At 29.3% G+C, this 17,793-nt stretch overlaps 3 protein-coding genes across 5 annotated transcripts in view; all 3 read left to right on the top strand.

Moving 5' to 3' along the window:
• Positions 1-983: 983 nt before the first annotated feature.
• Positions 984-3,543, top strand: LOC132917280 (enolase-phosphatase E1). The gene is made up of 2 exons (XM_060977952.1): positions 984-1,196; positions 2,625-3,543. The coding sequence occupies exon 2, from the start codon at positions 2,655-2,657 to the stop codon at positions 3,384-3,386; it is 732 nt and encodes a 243-aa protein (XP_060833935.1). The 5' UTR covers positions 984-1,196; positions 2,625-2,654; the 3' UTR covers positions 3,387-3,543.
• Positions 3,544-4,252: 709 nt separating this feature from the next.
• On the top strand, positions 4,253-9,965 carry LOC132917270 (enolase-phosphatase E1-like). 2 transcript variants are annotated; one of them, XM_060977928.1, is made up of 2 exons: positions 4,253-4,506; positions 7,544-9,965. In XM_060977928.1, the coding sequence occupies exon 2, from the start codon at positions 7,568-7,570 to the stop codon at positions 8,303-8,305; it is 738 nt and encodes a 245-aa protein (XP_060833911.1). In that variant the 5' UTR covers positions 4,253-4,506; positions 7,544-7,567; the 3' UTR covers positions 8,306-9,965. The 2 variants fall into 2 exon arrangements, with proteins under 2 accessions (XP_060833911.1, XP_060833922.1); XM_060977939.1 differs by lacking the exon at positions 4,253-4,506 and adding an exon at positions 4,847-4,871.
• Positions 9,966-16,883: 6,918 nt separating this feature from the next.
• Positions 16,884-17,793, top strand: part of LOC132924246 (zinc finger protein 521) — a 116,426-nt gene continuing 115,516 nt past the window's right edge. For both annotated transcript variants that reach the window (XM_060988449.1, XM_060988441.1), the window contains exon 1: positions 16,884-17,674. In XM_060988449.1, the coding sequence (XP_060844432.1) occupies positions 17,635-17,674 (40 nt within the window). In that variant the 5' untranslated portion in view covers positions 16,884-17,634. The remainder of the gene's footprint in view (positions 17,675-17,793) is intronic.

Genomic DNA, 17,793 nt, shown 5'->3' with positions numbered 1-17,793 from the left:
TTGACTCATTTCTCAATTGCTAATTAGTGATTATTATTAATTAATTATGAATATGAAACCATTGAAACATTTGAAACTATACAAGTGTTATAAACTTAAAACAACTGAGAATGACCCTTAAAGAGCTTAAAGTTGGACAATTCACAGTAGAATGTAGATGATTGCTAAGTGACGACGGACTGTTATATCGAACAACTGAACAAGTGGCAACAATTTATACCTAAGTTTAAGAAGACATCACATGCCCCCATGTACGAAGTACAAACGTGTATTGTGTGTACTGACAAACTGACATACTGTATACAGATACCTGTAGAGAATCAAGGACGAAAAGTCCATAGACAAAAATTCCGTTATAAAAAAAATCCAAAAATACAAAATATTTTATATAATTAATACTTATTTTAAATATTTAAAAATTTAAAAATGTATGTACACATATTATATTATTATATTTTCGTATTTTAACTAACATCTACCTACCTAATTAAATATACTTGCAAAATTGCAACTTGCAATTTATTATTACCGTTAAAATTTTAAAAACCCACGAGAAAACTCGGATACTATTTATAGTGTTTACTGTTTATACCTTTGAACTTGACAATTTTCACTTCATTCACTTTAATTATGAGTTTACTACACAACAAATTGAAACTATCTCAATGCTGAATGCAAATTTGTCGTGTTGTACGTAAGACTGAGACAACACATGTTCGATTATTTTAACGTGTACTGTGTTGTATTATTTTAATAGTTACAAACAGTTATTAGTATACCGGTAAATCAAATATTTCTGCATCGAAGGTGTAAACGACAGGAGCAAGGTCATTTGCTTTTTTTTTTAAATAGTTACAGACTACAGTACGTACTCTAATAGTTTTTATTCTGTGCATAGAAAACAGATTACTGATTAGGTACGTTATAGTAGGTTAAGTGCGTTATAAGATAACGACGATAAGGCTGCACATAATTATACTTATCAATGACCGGTTGTATGTGCCATACAAAATGAGAAATATTTTTTGAATGTCTTAATATCAATAATAATAATTATTAAGTACCTAATTACTAATTAGTAATTACTTAATTTTCTATTAGTCCATTAGCAATTGTAACCTCTAGTTATTCTAAAAAATTTGTTTCAGACATCTTTGAAAAAGTTCTCTTTGACTGCATAAATCCAGAAAATAAAGGTAAAATATGCATAACTACTCTATTTTGTTTATTCTGCATAATATAAGTAATTACATACTACCTATACAAATTGTGTAGTTATTACTTGAATTATTGATTAAGTTCTACATAAAAATATATTTAACACAAACTACAAACTGAAAGCAAGTAATAATATTACAGCATTTGTATAGGCAAGCTAATAAGAATAGGAACTTGCATACATTTAACACGCATAGATAATATTAATCTATTTGTATATTGCATAATTTTGCACAACATTTTTTGTATGCGTAATATATTTACAAATAAATATTACCTATCTATTTGTTTATAGTTATATTATATACATTTGGAAGGTAAAGTTGGGTTCTCAAATATGTTGGATATTTGCAAGGCTGGGCCAGTTAACGATTATTTTTAACTCGTTAAGTTAAGTTATTTTAAAAAGAATCAAGTTAAATTAAGTAAAAGTTACTCATATTTTTTTCGTTAACTTTAAAAAAAAGGTAACTTAACTTAGTTTAAAGTTAAAATGTTCTATTTTTCAAAAATAAAAAATTCCAGACATATAATCTTATTAATTAGATAGTTTTTCTTTATGCTCAAGAAAATTATCAGGAAAATTTAAAATGATACATCTTTAGTACCAATTAGTTATCAAAAACCCTGTTTTTCTAAAATAAAACCTAAAATTTTGAATTATTCTTCAGACAAAAATTAACTTAATTTAGATACTTTTGAATAAAATTAACTTGAAGTTAACATGTTAATTTAAAAAAAATGTAACAAGTTAATTAACTTAATTTAACGTTTTAACTTAATTTTAACTTTTAACTTGTTAATGCCCAACCAACTTTGGATATTTGTAAGTGATTTTGTTAATACCACAAAATTATGTAGGTAACATATTAAATATTAATAGTAACTGACATAATTGTTAAAATCAGGTGTATTATATTTAAAAAGTAATATTTTTGTTACGTGTATGTAACAAATATACAAAATAAAATATATTACCTATGTATTATTTGACATTTTTTTATAAAAAGTTAATATTAAGTTCTGATTACAAAAAAATTCTCATCATATCATAAAAAAAGATTAATCTCCAATAGACAACAAAAGTTAATCATAATGTAATTTTTTTTATTAAAAATTCAAAAAATTAAGACACTATATTATTCATTAAATATTTTATTATTTAATTTATAACAAAGGCATTTATATTTTCTGTACACACCATTAAAGTAAAATAGGTACTTGTAAACTATAGAGGTTTACTTAATACAATATATTTTATTTATAATTTTGAATTATTAGATTTTAACTTTAAAAATTAGATGTACAGTCAAAATATCTATTATCGAGTAATTAAACCAAACAACAAACAATTTATTCAGATACATTAACAAAAATACTAAACACTTGTATTTCTGTTTTTATAGGTTTTGATAATAGCTATTCTAGGATATAAAATGCCATTGAATGAGAATGTTATTCTCCTTGACATCGAAGGAACAATTACATCTATTAGCTTTGTTAAAGAAACATTATTTCCTTATGTGACCAAAGTCTTAGAGGATTACATAGAAAAACACTGGGATGATGAGAGCTTTCAACAAGATTTAAAATTATTACGCGCACAAGCAGTTATTGATTCCAATGTTGAAGGCTTTGTACCAATATCTACAGACAACAATGCAAAGAAATCTGTCATTAATAATGTACTATGGCAGATGAAAAATGATAAGAAAACTACTGCTCTAAAGCAACTACAAGGTCACATATGGAAAGATGGATATGAAAGTGGTCTTCTAAAAGGTCATTTATATGAGGATGTATTACCTGTTTTAAATAAGCTAACTGAATTGGGTAAAAAAATATACACTTACTCTTCAGGGAGTACAGAAGCTCAAGAATATTTATTTCAATATTCCATGTATGGAGATGTGTCTAGTGTATTTTTAAAATATTTTGATACTAAAATGGGTCCAAAAGGCTCAGAAACCAGTTACATAAATATTGCTAATGAAATAAATGTAAACTGTAGTGATATTTTATTTTTGACTGATGTAGTTGCTGAAGCAGAAGCAGCTATAAAAGCCGATTGTAATTCAGTTCTTTTAGTAAGACCAGGTAACGCTACTCTGGATCCTGAGAAAAGTTCAAAGTTTAAAATTATAAAGACACTAGATGAATTATTATAAACTAAGTAGGAACACAAATACAATTTGATATCCTTAAAATTGTAAAAACATAAATAATACATACCATTTATTACAAATGTAATATTCATATTTTATTAACTTTTATTATGATACAGGTTAAAAATAAATTATGTATATTTTATACATTTTAAGTAAATTTGGTTTTATTTCTATTTATTTAAATGTTTTTGTTTGGAAAGAAACATCCTAACGTAATATTATCCCTCTCTACTAATTGGAAATTAAATCTAATTTTAATTTGTTCCTTTAACAAGATATTTTTTAATTTTTCTGTAAATAATAATATAGAAAAAATTTTATGAGCCTATGAAATTTAATTTTTTTACGAAATCGCTCAAAATAACGATATATTACAATTTAAATATAGGTAATAATATTCTACTAATTATCCTAGACTGACAAATCATCCCCGCTCAGAAGCGTTTTTCGTATACAATGATAACTGTCATTGCATTCAAATTTAACACATACATTATAGTGACCTACCACAGAATAGTTGAAAAAAATCATTTATTCTGTGGACCTACTCTTCATCTTTACTATACAACAAAGCGATGTCCACTTGCCCACCCTTTTTTAACTTTGGAACCTATATTGTCTTCACTAGCTATGGAAGATTAATGTTCAATACAATAATACAAATACTTTTTAATGACTAAATTAATGTTCATTAATTAAAATTTAAAAGTCATTAATGATTTTCATAAATAACTTGTGTCCAAAAATTGCGGTTAACAGCGTACCAACAGTAAACTTTAAAAAAAGGGGAAGGTCTGTTTCAGGAGTCACTGTAAAGTTTAAGATAATGGTCCATTTTTTGATAAGAATTTAGATTCCTTTGTGTCGACCGTATTAATCAATACACCTTGCGGCTTGCTTAGTGTCACTGAACTCTCGAGTATAGAGTTCAGTGCTTTGTGTTTATCCTGTGGTTTTAAATTTTTATATCAATAATAATTATTGTTTATTAACAAGTAATATTACTTTTTTTTCTATTACTCCATTATCGATTTATGATTATAAGCTTTAGTGATTCTACACAATTGTTTCAAACATCTTTGAAGAAGTTCTATTGACTGCGTAAATCCAGAAAATAAAGGTAAAATATACATAACTACTCTATTTTGTTTATTCTGCATAATATACTATGTAAGTAGCCAAATTGTGTAGTTATTACTTATTAATTTGAACTGATGTACTACTTTACAAAAATATGTTTAACACAAATTTAAAGCAAGTAATATCATTAATATCTCAGTATTTGTTTATATTATGTAAGCTGAAAAACGATGTACCCAAGGTTTATAGATAATATTATCTTTAAACCTTGCGGTGTACCGTTATTTGGACGCATACGATATTTCGCCGCACATAATGTTTTGACGCTTACTACATTTGGTCGCCCGTCAATTCGTCGTTTATCGATGTTGGCGATAACTGTTTGACTATATATAGTTGTATAAGGTTAGTTAATGTATCAACAATTTAATATTTAATAATTGGTTTTTTTAACATTGAAATTATTATAATTTAATATGCATATAATGAGTACCTACATGGCTACATGTCACAACTAAAATATTAATTATTTATAAAAAGTAAAGTAAAATTAAAGGAGCACACAACACAAAAAATAAGTTTTTTTTATTTGAAAGAATGTTCAATTCTAAGGATAATGGTATAGGTTTTACGTTTCTACTCACATTATTCAATAAGTTATGAGCAATGTAAAATAGCCGCGTGACGTCATTGGGCCCTACTCTTCGTAATTGCCTATCTTATACGTGTAAAAGTTCCTCGCTTCTCACAACGATTTACCCACCTAAACATTTTATTTTTGAAATTTAATTTATGTAAATATGTGTGGTTTTATGTGTTTAAGACGACGCAAGAATCAGAATTTCAATATGACGTTTAGTTTTTTAAATATTAAAAATCTTATAAGAGACATTTTAGTTAAACAGCACGTCATGGCGGTCGGCGGATCCGTTGTTCGAACGCCGCGCGCCGCTCGCCATGACGTGCTGTTTAACTAAAATGTCTCTTATAAGATTTTTAATATTTAAAAAACTAAACGTCATATTGAAATTCTGATTCTTGCGTCGTCTTAAACACATAAAACCACACATATTTACATAAATTAAATTTCAAAAATAAAATGTTTAGGTGGGTAAATCGTTGTGAGAAGCGAGGAACTTTTACACGTATAAGATAGGCAATTACGAAGAGTAGGGCCCAATGACGTCACGCGGCTATTTTACATTTCTTAATATCTCCTAAAGTAATAATTTTATTTACATCGGATTTTCACCAAATCATTTCATATAGCCATAGTTACAATAATTTAACATTTAAAAATAATTTAAAGATTTTTTTTTTTTGTGTTGTGTGCTCCTTTAAAATAAAATATAGGAAAAACGAAATTTATTATTCACACAAATTAAAATTATGGGTAAGCCTAGTAAAATTTCATTTATCGGATGATTATCAACATTTGAACATACTTCCAACTACTCACGTTTTTAATTTTTCCGTTTCCGTTATTGTTTATTGATTTAAAAAATATAATTCCGTTTTCCATCCCTGGTTTAAAGTGAGTATTTAATTTATTTAGATTGATAATTTTACCTTGGATTGTATGAGTACGGCCAGTACAACCCTTTTTTTCATTATATCTCCAAATTATTTTCTTCGTCGATCATTCTCTCTTGTTTCAGAATAAAACCATTGTGAAAAGAGATTTCAACCACGCTGGCTTTTTATAAATTCTAAAGACATATTTTATTTTATTTTCAAAGTATATTTACTGTTTAATAGACTGTTTTGGTATACTAATCGATATCGACTTACTGATGCTAAAATAATCATATTATATTATTAAAAAAAACTTTAAAAATACGATATCAAACATATAAGTTATATAATTATCTAACCTTAGGATTACTAACCTTATACAGCTATAGCTATATATAGTCAAATAATTATCGCCAACATCGATAAGCGACGAATTAACGCGCGACCAAATGTATTATGAGTCAAAATTATGTGCGACGAAATATCGTATAACGTCCAATTGACCGCGACGAATTGACGTATATCCCTGAAAAACAGTAGGGACTTGCATACATTTAATTTGCATAGATAATACTAATCTATTACAGCATTACATAATTAACACTTTTGGTGTGCCTAATATTTTTATGAAGAAATAATGCCCATCTAATGCATATATTATATAGGTACATTTGGATTTTGGAAGGTAAAATTGGGTCCAAATAATATGTTAGATATTTGAAAGTGATTTTGTTAGTACCTCAAAATTGTGTAACAAATTAATAGTAATTGACATATAATTATAATTGTTAAAATCAGGTGTAATATTTTAAAACTATTTTTTATTAAACGTTTGTAATAAATACACATAATGAAATATATTACCTATGTATTTCTTATTTAAAGTAATTGTTTGACATTTAATATTAAGTTCTTATTAGATACATAAACAAATCTTATTGTATCATGAAAAAATATTAGCTTTATGTCACAAATACACAATTGAGGTTAGTAATAAAGTAATTTTTTCTTATTGGAAAATTAAAAAATAAATCACTTGTACATATTGCATTAAGTAATTTATTACCTGTTCTATAACAAAAGCATTTATATTTTCTGTACATACCAGTTAAGTTAAATAGGTAATTGTACACTATAGAACAGGGGTGGCCAGCGAGAAGAGATTCGCAAACCATCAAATATATTAATAAATATGGAAGAGCCAAAATGTAAAAAAAAAAAAAAGTGATACATATATATATAATATACATAAATTCATATAAAAATTTTTTTTTGTAAAAATGGTATGATAAGTTGCGAGCCACAAAAGTCTATGACGCAATGTATGATGTGTATAAGCCGCGATTTGGCCACCCCTACTATAGAGGTTTACTTAATATAATATTTATTATTTATAATTTTTTACTATTTAAATAAACTTATAGATTTTAACTTTAAAAATAAAATGTACAGATGTAGAGTTAATGTACTTATCTATTATAGAGTAACAAAGCTTAACAGAAAAACAGTTTATTTAGATGTATTTACAAAAATACTAAACACTTGCATTTCTGTTTTTACAGGTCTTGGTAACTCTATGATACAAAATGCCATTGAACGAGACTGTTATTCTCCTTAACATTATAGAACCAATTACATCAATCAACTATATTAGGGAAATATTATTTCCTCATGTGGCCAGTATCTTACAGGATTACGTATCAAATCACAAGGGAAAATATAAGGATGATGAGAGCTATCAACAATATTTAAAATCATGGCATGTACAAGCATTTGAAGTTTCCATATCTGAACCTGTACTTCCAGGCGAAAAAATGAAAACTATCATTAATAATAATATTAGACCGTGGAATATGAGTGACTCAAGGCTAAATTGCTGTATGGATAATTATGTTATTAACATGTGGAACCTTGGATATGAAACTGGTATTATAAAAGGTCATATATATGAAGATGTATTACCTGTTTTAAAAAAGCTAACTGACTTGGGTAAAAAAATATGCACTTACTCTTGTTTTAAAACATCACTTCAAGAGAATTTTTTTAAACATACAGATTATGGAGATGTGTCTGGTGTATTTTCAAAATATTTTGATATTAATATGGGTCCAAAAGACTCTGAAACCACCTATAAAGATATTGCTAATGAAATAAATGTAAACTGTAGCGATATTTTATTTTTAACTAACGTAGTTGCTGATGCAGAAGCAGCTTTAAAAGCCGGCTGTAATTCAGTTCTTTTGGTAAGACCCACTAGCGCTCCATTGGATCCTGAGAAAAGTTCAAAGTTTAGAATTATTAAGACACTAGATGAATTATTGTAAATTAAGTAGTAACACTAATACATTTTGATGTCATTAAAATTGTAAAAACATAAATACATACCATTTATTACAAATGTAATATTCATTTTTTATTAACTTTTCTTATAATACAAGTAAAAATAAATTATGTATATTTTATACATTTTAAGTAAATTTGGTTTTATTTATGTTTAAATATTTTTGTTTGTAAAGAAACTTGTAAACAGTTTGAAATTTGAATTTTATAAATCGAAACGGTTATATTAGATACATAATTACTACACTTATATGTAATTGTTATCATGCAATAGATTAAGTTCATTCGAGAAATTATATTAACGCATTATTAATTTGTATTGGGTTTTAGCGTATTCACTATAAATGTTTAAATGCCTATACAATTTAATAAATATAAATTGAATTTATAATAAATAAAAAATGTTGAGCATGGTACCTATATAATGTCAACTACGATAAATAGTCGCATTATTTTAGATGACGTTTTATACCAACCACCAAACTAAAGTCAACATATTTCATTAATATACCAAATTTTTTTCAAATTGCTCTCCACATTATTCTGTAGGTAGATAATTAAGTATTTTAAAATCAGACAATCGAAGTCTTCCTTTATATTTTTTCGTATCAAACATCAATTAGTTTGTATCTACAACTTCTTCAATTTTATTTTAATATGCATTCAACTATTCAAGAAAAAATTGGCATACATTCATCCAATCACATGCTGTTTGCTATTTTTTTTTTATTTTTCTGCAGTCACTATATGTTCATATACCTAATAAATTTTATAATTTGGGTAAATTTTAAATCATCGAGTCGAAACCAAAAGTTACAGAGGAATATTGAGTGACACGGCTTTTGTTCAGCGCATGGCCATCTTTAAAAAGGGTGAGTCACTGACCAACTGCGTTTGTTGGCAGTTGACGATCTACATCAGTTAAAGACGCAATCTTATATCCGTTTAGGTTTCGTGACCGACCTAAACTCACTTAAACTCTGCATATTTTCCTGATTCATATCTATAGCTCTCCTAAGATATGTATCTTAGATACAATTGTATCTTGTATCTCGATACGATTATATGAAGTATTGAGTATCTTGTATCGCGATACATACAATAAAACAATTTTATCGAATAATACTCGATACTTTGAAAAAATAAATTTTTCAGGATTATTTTTACTCGCCTATACCAACCGCGACAGTTTGACTATGTTTTAGTATAATACTATATTAATATGTGTAAAATAATGTGCGCGGTAAATTTAAATTTATGAATCCATAATTTAATTGCAGTACAACTTATACGAAATTATTTTTCAACATATTAGCCATATTAAGTTATATCTGTATATCCCTGGCAGGATTTATTCATAATCCTACCAGGAATAAATGATCAGACATTACTTTTGAAAAATTAGTAAGGAAATAAGAATATTATATGATATCTATAATTTATTTTTATTATTATTTATTTATGTAATTTAATAATTGACTTATAATATATTTATACTTAATTAATATTTGAAATTTTAAAGTTAAATGTAATTAAATTTTTTGCCGTGTCATACTGTCATATTATACTGTTCGATATGATTTCTAAAATGTATTATTTAATTTAATGATTGACTTATTATAATATATTTATACTTCACTAATATTTGGAATTTTAAAGTTAAATGCATTTGTCTAGATTCACAACCTACCTAATTGTGTATAAATAAAATTTAAAAAAATCCTATGCGTCATAGGTTATGACTAATTTTTTTAAATGTATCGATTATCTAAATATTTAAAATGTAAGTATCGAGTATCGAGTATCTAAATACTTAAAATGTAAGTATCTAGTATCTAGTAATCGCGATACTAATTTTTGAGTAGGTACCTATCTTGTCTATTCCTGAATTTGTAGTGTAGTATGTAAGTTACTAGTACTAATATAGTAACTAGTAATTGTCCAACAGAGACGACGAGACCTTATCTCAGATTCTTATTTCTTAGAGTCTTTTTTAAATTTGGTGAAAAGTGAAAAGGTCTCGCCCCTATAGATAATAATATGGTTTGACGCACATGGAATCGCAATAATCGCATCCAATTACCTTTTAAGTTTCTTTAAAAACCAGGGTCTACTACGAAGTACGGAGAGATTTAATATTTATCAAAAACATGCCTATCTCTGTTCAAAATAATCAATCTACACACAATTAACTCGCTTAAATTCGTAAATATTTATTAGTTGGTAATTTGAATGAATATTGTACATTATGTTGTATATTAGCTCATCGCTCGGCATTAACTAGGTACCAGTTTTGCGAAACATTAATTTATTATTTTTTTTATGAAAATTAATTTGTTTATATTTTTTTAGTACGTACCTATTGTTGAATATGAAATAACTATGTATACTCCGTATTGATCAGTTAATTGTGTCGTAAAATGTTCCTATTAATAATAACATATATATATATGTAGGTAATATCTACATAAAATATTTTAAATGACAAACCCTCAAATTGATACCCTAATACCATTATGCTTTCATTACGCTACTTTAAAGCCGGATTCACATTACACAATAGTATAACACCGTATAGTGTCATGTTCCGTATATTCAATACCTTATTAGGTACCTATAGTCTGTTCAGCGAGAGAACGCGCCGATTCAGTGCAACCCCCCACGTCATCATGCTATCAAAACTGGTTCGCTTATGGCTGGGTATTATTGGGGAATGCGCAGAAAAACTGATTTTGGTTGGTCTACGGCGCGTTCTCTCGCTGGACAGAGTATACGAACCTATAGTTAAAACGTACACGTCACACTCACAATGCCACATATATGTTGAATATATTCAAATCTATATACTACATGCTAGTAAGCTACAGCCTACAGTGTACCTATTAATATAGGATATATTAATGTGTACTGTGAATATTGTGAGCCATAGCACATAGGTGATTTAATGAAATTTTTTTTTTGAGGAGTAGTATTTTACTAAACAAAGCGATCGATGAAGTAGCTTTGTCCCAGCACCACCAAATATCATATTACCTTATACCTACTCTTATTCTTGTCGTATCCAGTTAGGATTGCCAATAATTCACAAATCTTTAATTTCAAATGTTATATTGTAGTCAATATTGTTATGTGTGTAGCAAGGTCTATGGCGTTTTGGTTCGCTTAAATTAAGTAATCCATGAAGCATATTGCTGGATTCTTGGTACATATGGATAAGTGTTCATCTGTCTGGCGTTCACCGTAATCACACTTGACATCTTTATTTTTAAGTCTCCATGTAACCATATTTGATTTTGTTCTAGCTACCCCTATTCTCATTCTATTAATAGTTTTCCATAAGTTCCACGGTAAATCTTTACTAAGTGGTAGGTATTGGAAAGGTTGGATAGGAATGTCTGATTTTGTTTCATTTTTCCATCTTTGTAATCTAGCTTGGTGTGGAGTGTCTTTTAGTTCTGTCGTTGAATGGATAAAGCTATGTCCAGGGGCGTATTTGAGTTGAGACCATGGGGGGGGGGGCGAAATTAATTTTTATTCTATACAAACTAGAAATAATTTACAGTTGATTACTTAAATAGGTAGGCATAAAATTCTTATTATGTTAAGTATGATATCAATACGATTTACGATCGTTATCAAACAGAAAATATTTTAAATAAATTATTCATTAATGTATTATATAGAAAAAATACGAATGATAGTGGGGCGAATGCTCCCTTCGCCCCCTCAAATACACCTTTGACTATGTCGGGATTTATGTCTTTTTCTTTGGGCTTCATACTCAAACATGGTATGTTTCTCGTATTTTAACTGCTTTGTTCTTTCTATGCCTATACTAGGCATTCAAATAAATAAACACAATTAACAAAAAGACAACTTGCATAGTTTAATTAAGGGAATATTTTAATATAAATATCAATTTTTAGATGAAATAATCTATAATACTTACGATACCTATGTAAATATTTTCTACGCATTATATAGAATAGATTAATAATAATTTATGCAATTTATACAGTAGGTATAGTGTATATCTTTGTAACGCTGCTTGCCCGAAGCGGGCAATCGCCACGTATTAAAATAGAAGGCAGGAGTTTCGAGGCAGGGTTGCCCTGAAAAGGGCAATTTGTAATTCGTCTCGGTGGCTCTGAAAAGGGCCGTTTTGAGTGTCTGTTAAGTTTGACTTGGATCCTTCGTTGGTGGACTTGTCCGGTTGACGGTGAGTAACTTGATTTTGTCTCCGCAACGATGTTAAGTTTATTTATCTGCAGTCGGCCCATCACAGGATCGGAAACGATGACCGTTAGTGTTCGGCGGGAACGATGATCGGTTTGCACCGAGGTCGCCCTGATAAGGACGGGTTTAATTCAACGTCGGTAATACCGTCGGCGGGTTTCAGCCTAGCGGGTAGTAAAAGTACGTTGGTACCTATATCGTGTTTGTGAACTACTCTAGACTGGTTTGTCTTTATAAGGACAATTTTAGCTCCACAGTTGTCTTGCGGTCAGGATGGTCAAGTCCCAGATGTGCTAGCTGTCGCCAAGAGCACTGGCTAGCTCTGTTTCCGGATGTCGTATTTCTTGCGATGGTCGTCGTCGTCGCTGATGGAGCTCTTGATCACTCGTTTTTCGCTGGGTGTTCTCCGTTTCTCCTTGGTATCTGAATGATGTATGGAAGTCTGTGGAGCCGGAGAGTGAATGAATAAATGGTAGATTTGGCCTGTCGATGCACTGGTATTTATATACCAATCGGCAGGCCTTTCCGTGATGCTGGTTGGTTCAGGCAGACCGTTATGACGTGTGATCCTCAACTCGTCAGTACGGTCGCTTGATACCAATGCTGTCGTTTTTATCAGTTAATCCAACTTTGGCCGTGATAACATTTTTAATATTAATATATAATAATATATATACCTAGTAATATATTTTTTAATCTTGTAAACCGATATTTTAATCGCTAAAAATATTATTGACTTCTAAAGTTTAAAAAAAAAATGTTATTTTATTGTAATTCAAAAAATATTTCATATTCGTGGTGACTTAATGCTTTATATGATATAATAATATTATGTCTAATAATTATTATTTATTATATAATATTGTATTATTGTATGAGATTTAGTCATAGTCATATCATAATTCAAATATGCATCATTGCAAAATATACATTTATTGCCTAATTTAAAACCACACGATTGTAAATATTGTAGTTCTGTATGTTATTCAATATTTTAAATTAACTATTAAAATATTGGAACAAGACTATTTTGTCTATTTACCACTTCTGACTATTTTCAAGAAATTTTTAATTTTTAATTCTTGTATTTATATGAGTTAAAAATTATAGTGTAATTTAATCAGAATTTGTTGGTCGGACTTTCAAAATTTGGAATATTCATTTATTTTCTTTTTGAAGTTAACCAATTTCAAATTTGGTATTTTACTATATAGTATATACGTTATTAATGTAATTCGAAAATTATGTACTTTACCAGGACCGTTTTTTTTGTTCATTACTTGGTGTGTTAAACAGTTGTGCGAACAATGTTAATGACTATCCATATAATTTGTGTACTTCAAAAGTCAATAGTGCGCCTTTTTTCAGGTGTATATGGTATTAACACTGTGCTATATGATAAAATAGCATATTAGCATGATTTGATATTAATGGTTTATCTCTGAAAACAGATCAAAATTTTTGATCTTATACATCGGCGGAACTAGACATTTTCATTAGACTGGGCCACTCATTAGAGTCATTCTGTACCTATCATATCCAAAGAAAAGGCAAAGGTTGATAGGGAACCCTGATGTTTTTAATACAATACAAATGTATAACATAAGTAATTTATTTTATTACATTTGCCTATTTAAAATAATTTGTTCTTAGCAAATGTACATTAATACGGAGTTCCGGCCATGATCTTAATATATGAGTCTTAAATTGTAATAATAATGATTATAACATATTAACATAGGTATTATAATCACCGAATATAATAATTTTATAAATTATAATGTTAGATAATTTTTTGTGTTAAAAGTTTACTCCACAACACATTTATATTTGCTTTCAGATATCTCAATATAGATTACTAATTATGGTTGGTAATGTCAATTTGTGTAAGTTCATTTGCGAAAATCGCAAACATTTGAAATACCTAGTGGGCAGTGCCGCTCCCGCAGTGGGCACTGATGAGTGGCAATTGCTGAGGTCATTTTTGTTTATATATTCTATGTTTTTATAATTTTGATTAGGCAGGTGCGTGTAAACGTGTTTATGGTTAAATCCGCACGGGTAAGCGGTTACAACGGTTATCAATGAATGGTAATGTAATAATATTACAATAATCGGTTACTGGTTAGGTATTTACCTGTATATTTCCCATAAATATGTAATACACTCATATTCATAACTAGGTAACGTTTACCTTTGATGAATTTTGATGGTATATTAATATGTATAGTTTCCAATTAGTGTGGTGACTGGCGAGTGTGGTTAAATGAGTTGGTATAATAATAATTATTATCCTTTAAGACATTAGTCACAAATCACAATAGCTACAATAACGTTTAACCTTATTATTTATGTGTACCTCTATAAATATGTAATAATGTTCTGACTTGTATCACGTAAAATGTTATACGTACCGTTAATCGTTATATAATAAATAATATAATAGGTACCTATTGCATTCTACGCGCAAGTAGTTAAATATTTATACGGTGAATATTATAAAACATTAAAACCGGCAGTAATTACGTGATTTACGTTTATTTTTGTCTTTGAAAATAGGTATCTAGCTGTTATCATTTCCAAAAACAGCAATGAAATAATAAAGTATGTATACAATTATTAATTACCTAATTTAGTCATAAATAAATAAATATAATATAATATATATGCATAGAACATATTTTATACCTAATATGTATTCAGATATACCAGTACTTGTATAATAATATATCATCTAACATTTGTAGTCGAAGCTTTGATTTTTTTTTTTTTTAGAAAATCAAATTAAAATATAATACATTTTGATTAATTTACCCCAATAAGTATAGATTGTGGTGGGGCAAATGAGTTACTTCTTTATAACTTAAAATAAGTATATAAAAGAGAACAAAATAGATACAATAAGATAAAGTAAATGAAAAAATAACATATAACTTTTTAGTCTACAAATTAAGATTTTCAATTAAGTAGTTAAATTGAACAATTTATGAATTGTTCCATTGTTTTTTTTATATTTTACCAATACCTAATTTACAATAGGCGTAATTTATTTTTCAAGAAGGAAGGAAAGGAGAAGGACTATTATTATTATTATTTTATTGAGTAAGCATATCATTAGAGACTTGTTCTTGAGAATTAAAAACCTCCCCACATTTCCTATCTATTATTATAATAATATTTTAAAATTATTTTAGTAAATGTAAAGACAATAGTCAAAATATTTTGATTAAAAATAAGTTGAATTTAAATTTTGATTATCTATTATTGTTAGCAAATCTATCCACCAATATAAATTTACTGAAACCACCATGTGTCGATTAACAGAGATTATTGCAAAATCGACTATCACTATAGTCTCAAATCTAAAGTATGATTTCTTAAATTAAATTTCTTTAAAAAATAATGTTTTAAATCGTATAAACATTGAAAAATTAGTTTCGGTCAATGTGGAAATCGACTGTGCTTAAAAAGTGTTTGTTTTGGTGGTGTACAAAATTCAATGTAAATTCGTGCTAATTATGTGCAAACTTTGATTTAAAAACAGAAAACTGAGATTTTCGATTTTGTAATAAGTAGGTAACGGGTAACGTATATACACTATACACAAGAATATAACATTAATTGATCCGTTATCCAATATAGTAGGTATATAAAATATGTGCCATATTTGTTGATATTTATGTTATCACGTATAAAGTTCGAATACTTGTAATACAAATAATAAAAATAAAATAAGTACACGATATGGCATATATTATACATATATAGTAGCGTACAGCACACTGCAGGCATTTGATATCAAATATTTTTGTAGTAAATAGTAAAAGTCTGAAAGTCTCCACTAAAAGCATTTGGACTTTGATAGGAGAGTGTAAACAATGACAATAATATATATATAAACAAATAAACACGGCAAACGTTAATAATTTCAAAGAGCGGACAGCGCGTTAGCGATTCGACCTAATAACGACGTCGTCGACGCGCTCTAATTTATCTCCGCGCGACACAAGGCCGTCGACTCGAACGTTTAAAATAATAACAATCAAAATATAATATAATATTATATTATCGATAATAAAACGCAGTGATGACGATAATGCAGCGATAATATTATGATAGGTTAATTATTTTACCGTCTACACGACTACACGCATATCGTACACGTGCACGGTGCGTATACATAATATTATATATATGATATTGTGTACACAGCACAGCGGGCTCGCACACGACGCGTATATATAAGGGTTGCGCGCGCCGGCCCGTCTGCTCATGGCCGTGCGTCGGCGGCGTTGGCGACGAACGTTTCGCCGGCGGCGGAAGTCACTGGCCCGACGTTGTCCGGACCGGAAGTGTTCTGTATACGCTACACGCGCCCAACACGCACGTACGGCCGCGGCGCGTAAATACAATACACGTACATCATGTATATATATGTATGTCCGTAAATGGGCTAATCGCGTACACATCACGCAAATCTATCGTACTGGGAATCGGGAAATCTCGTTCGAGGTATAGTCGTCGCGTACGAAAAAGAAAAAATAATAATAATCAAATGTATATATTTTTGACCGCGACGGTGAAAGTGCGGGAATAGTGATATATATTATAATATCTATATGGTATGTTTTATATGCATATTATATAAATATAGTGAACGTACCAGTTCACCCAGTGCGTAAGTGTCTAAAAGATTTTATATAATACACGTGTCGTGCTTTTTTTTGCACCCCGCGAGAGTGGTGCGACCGTTTCCGGACGGACGTTTTAAACGCGCGCGCGGAGCCGGAAACGTTCGGTGCTGCAGATCCTCCGATCGCCAACTCGCACTCGTGTAGGTATATCAGTCCAGCCGTAGTGGTCTCGCCGCTACCGTTGGTCGATCGGGAGGATCGCGTGATCGCATTTACGTCGACGGGCGCAGCGAGGGGGACTTGTGCGAAAACGAAAAACAAATAAAAATAAAGGAGCGGAAAGACGAGCAAGTGAAAGAGAAAGAGAGAGAGATAGAGTGAGAGAGATAAAAAGGCGCAAACTTTACGCGGTCGGGCGCGAATCGTGTGGTATCGCACGCATCATGTCCAGGAGGAAACAGGCTACACCTCGTTCGCTCAGACGTAAGTACACCGATTTTATACACTATAGCTATTTTATACCCATAAAACATGTTGTGTTCAACTACCGCGTGGCGCGAAATCGTAGCATTATTAGAACGTGCACTGTACTGGCTTTTATA

This window comes from Rhopalosiphum padi, chromosome 1, assembly GCF_020882245.1.
Source record: "Rhopalosiphum padi isolate XX-2018 chromosome 1, ASM2088224v1, whole genome shotgun sequence".
NCBI lineage: Eukaryota > Metazoa > Arthropoda > Insecta > Hemiptera > Aphididae > Rhopalosiphum > Rhopalosiphum padi.
Note: the sequence above shows the minus strand (reverse complement) of the source record. Positions and strands in the feature narration are given on the sequence as shown.

Excerpts from the sequence above, each read along its gene's own strand:
- LOC132917280 (XM_060977952.1), top strand. The coding sequence starts at position 2,655 with ATGCCATTGAATGAGAATGTTATTCTCCTTGACATCGAAGGAACAATT.
- LOC132917270 (XM_060977928.1), top strand. The coding sequence starts at position 7,568 with ATGCCATTGAACGAGACTGTTATTCTCCTTAACATTATAGAACCAATT.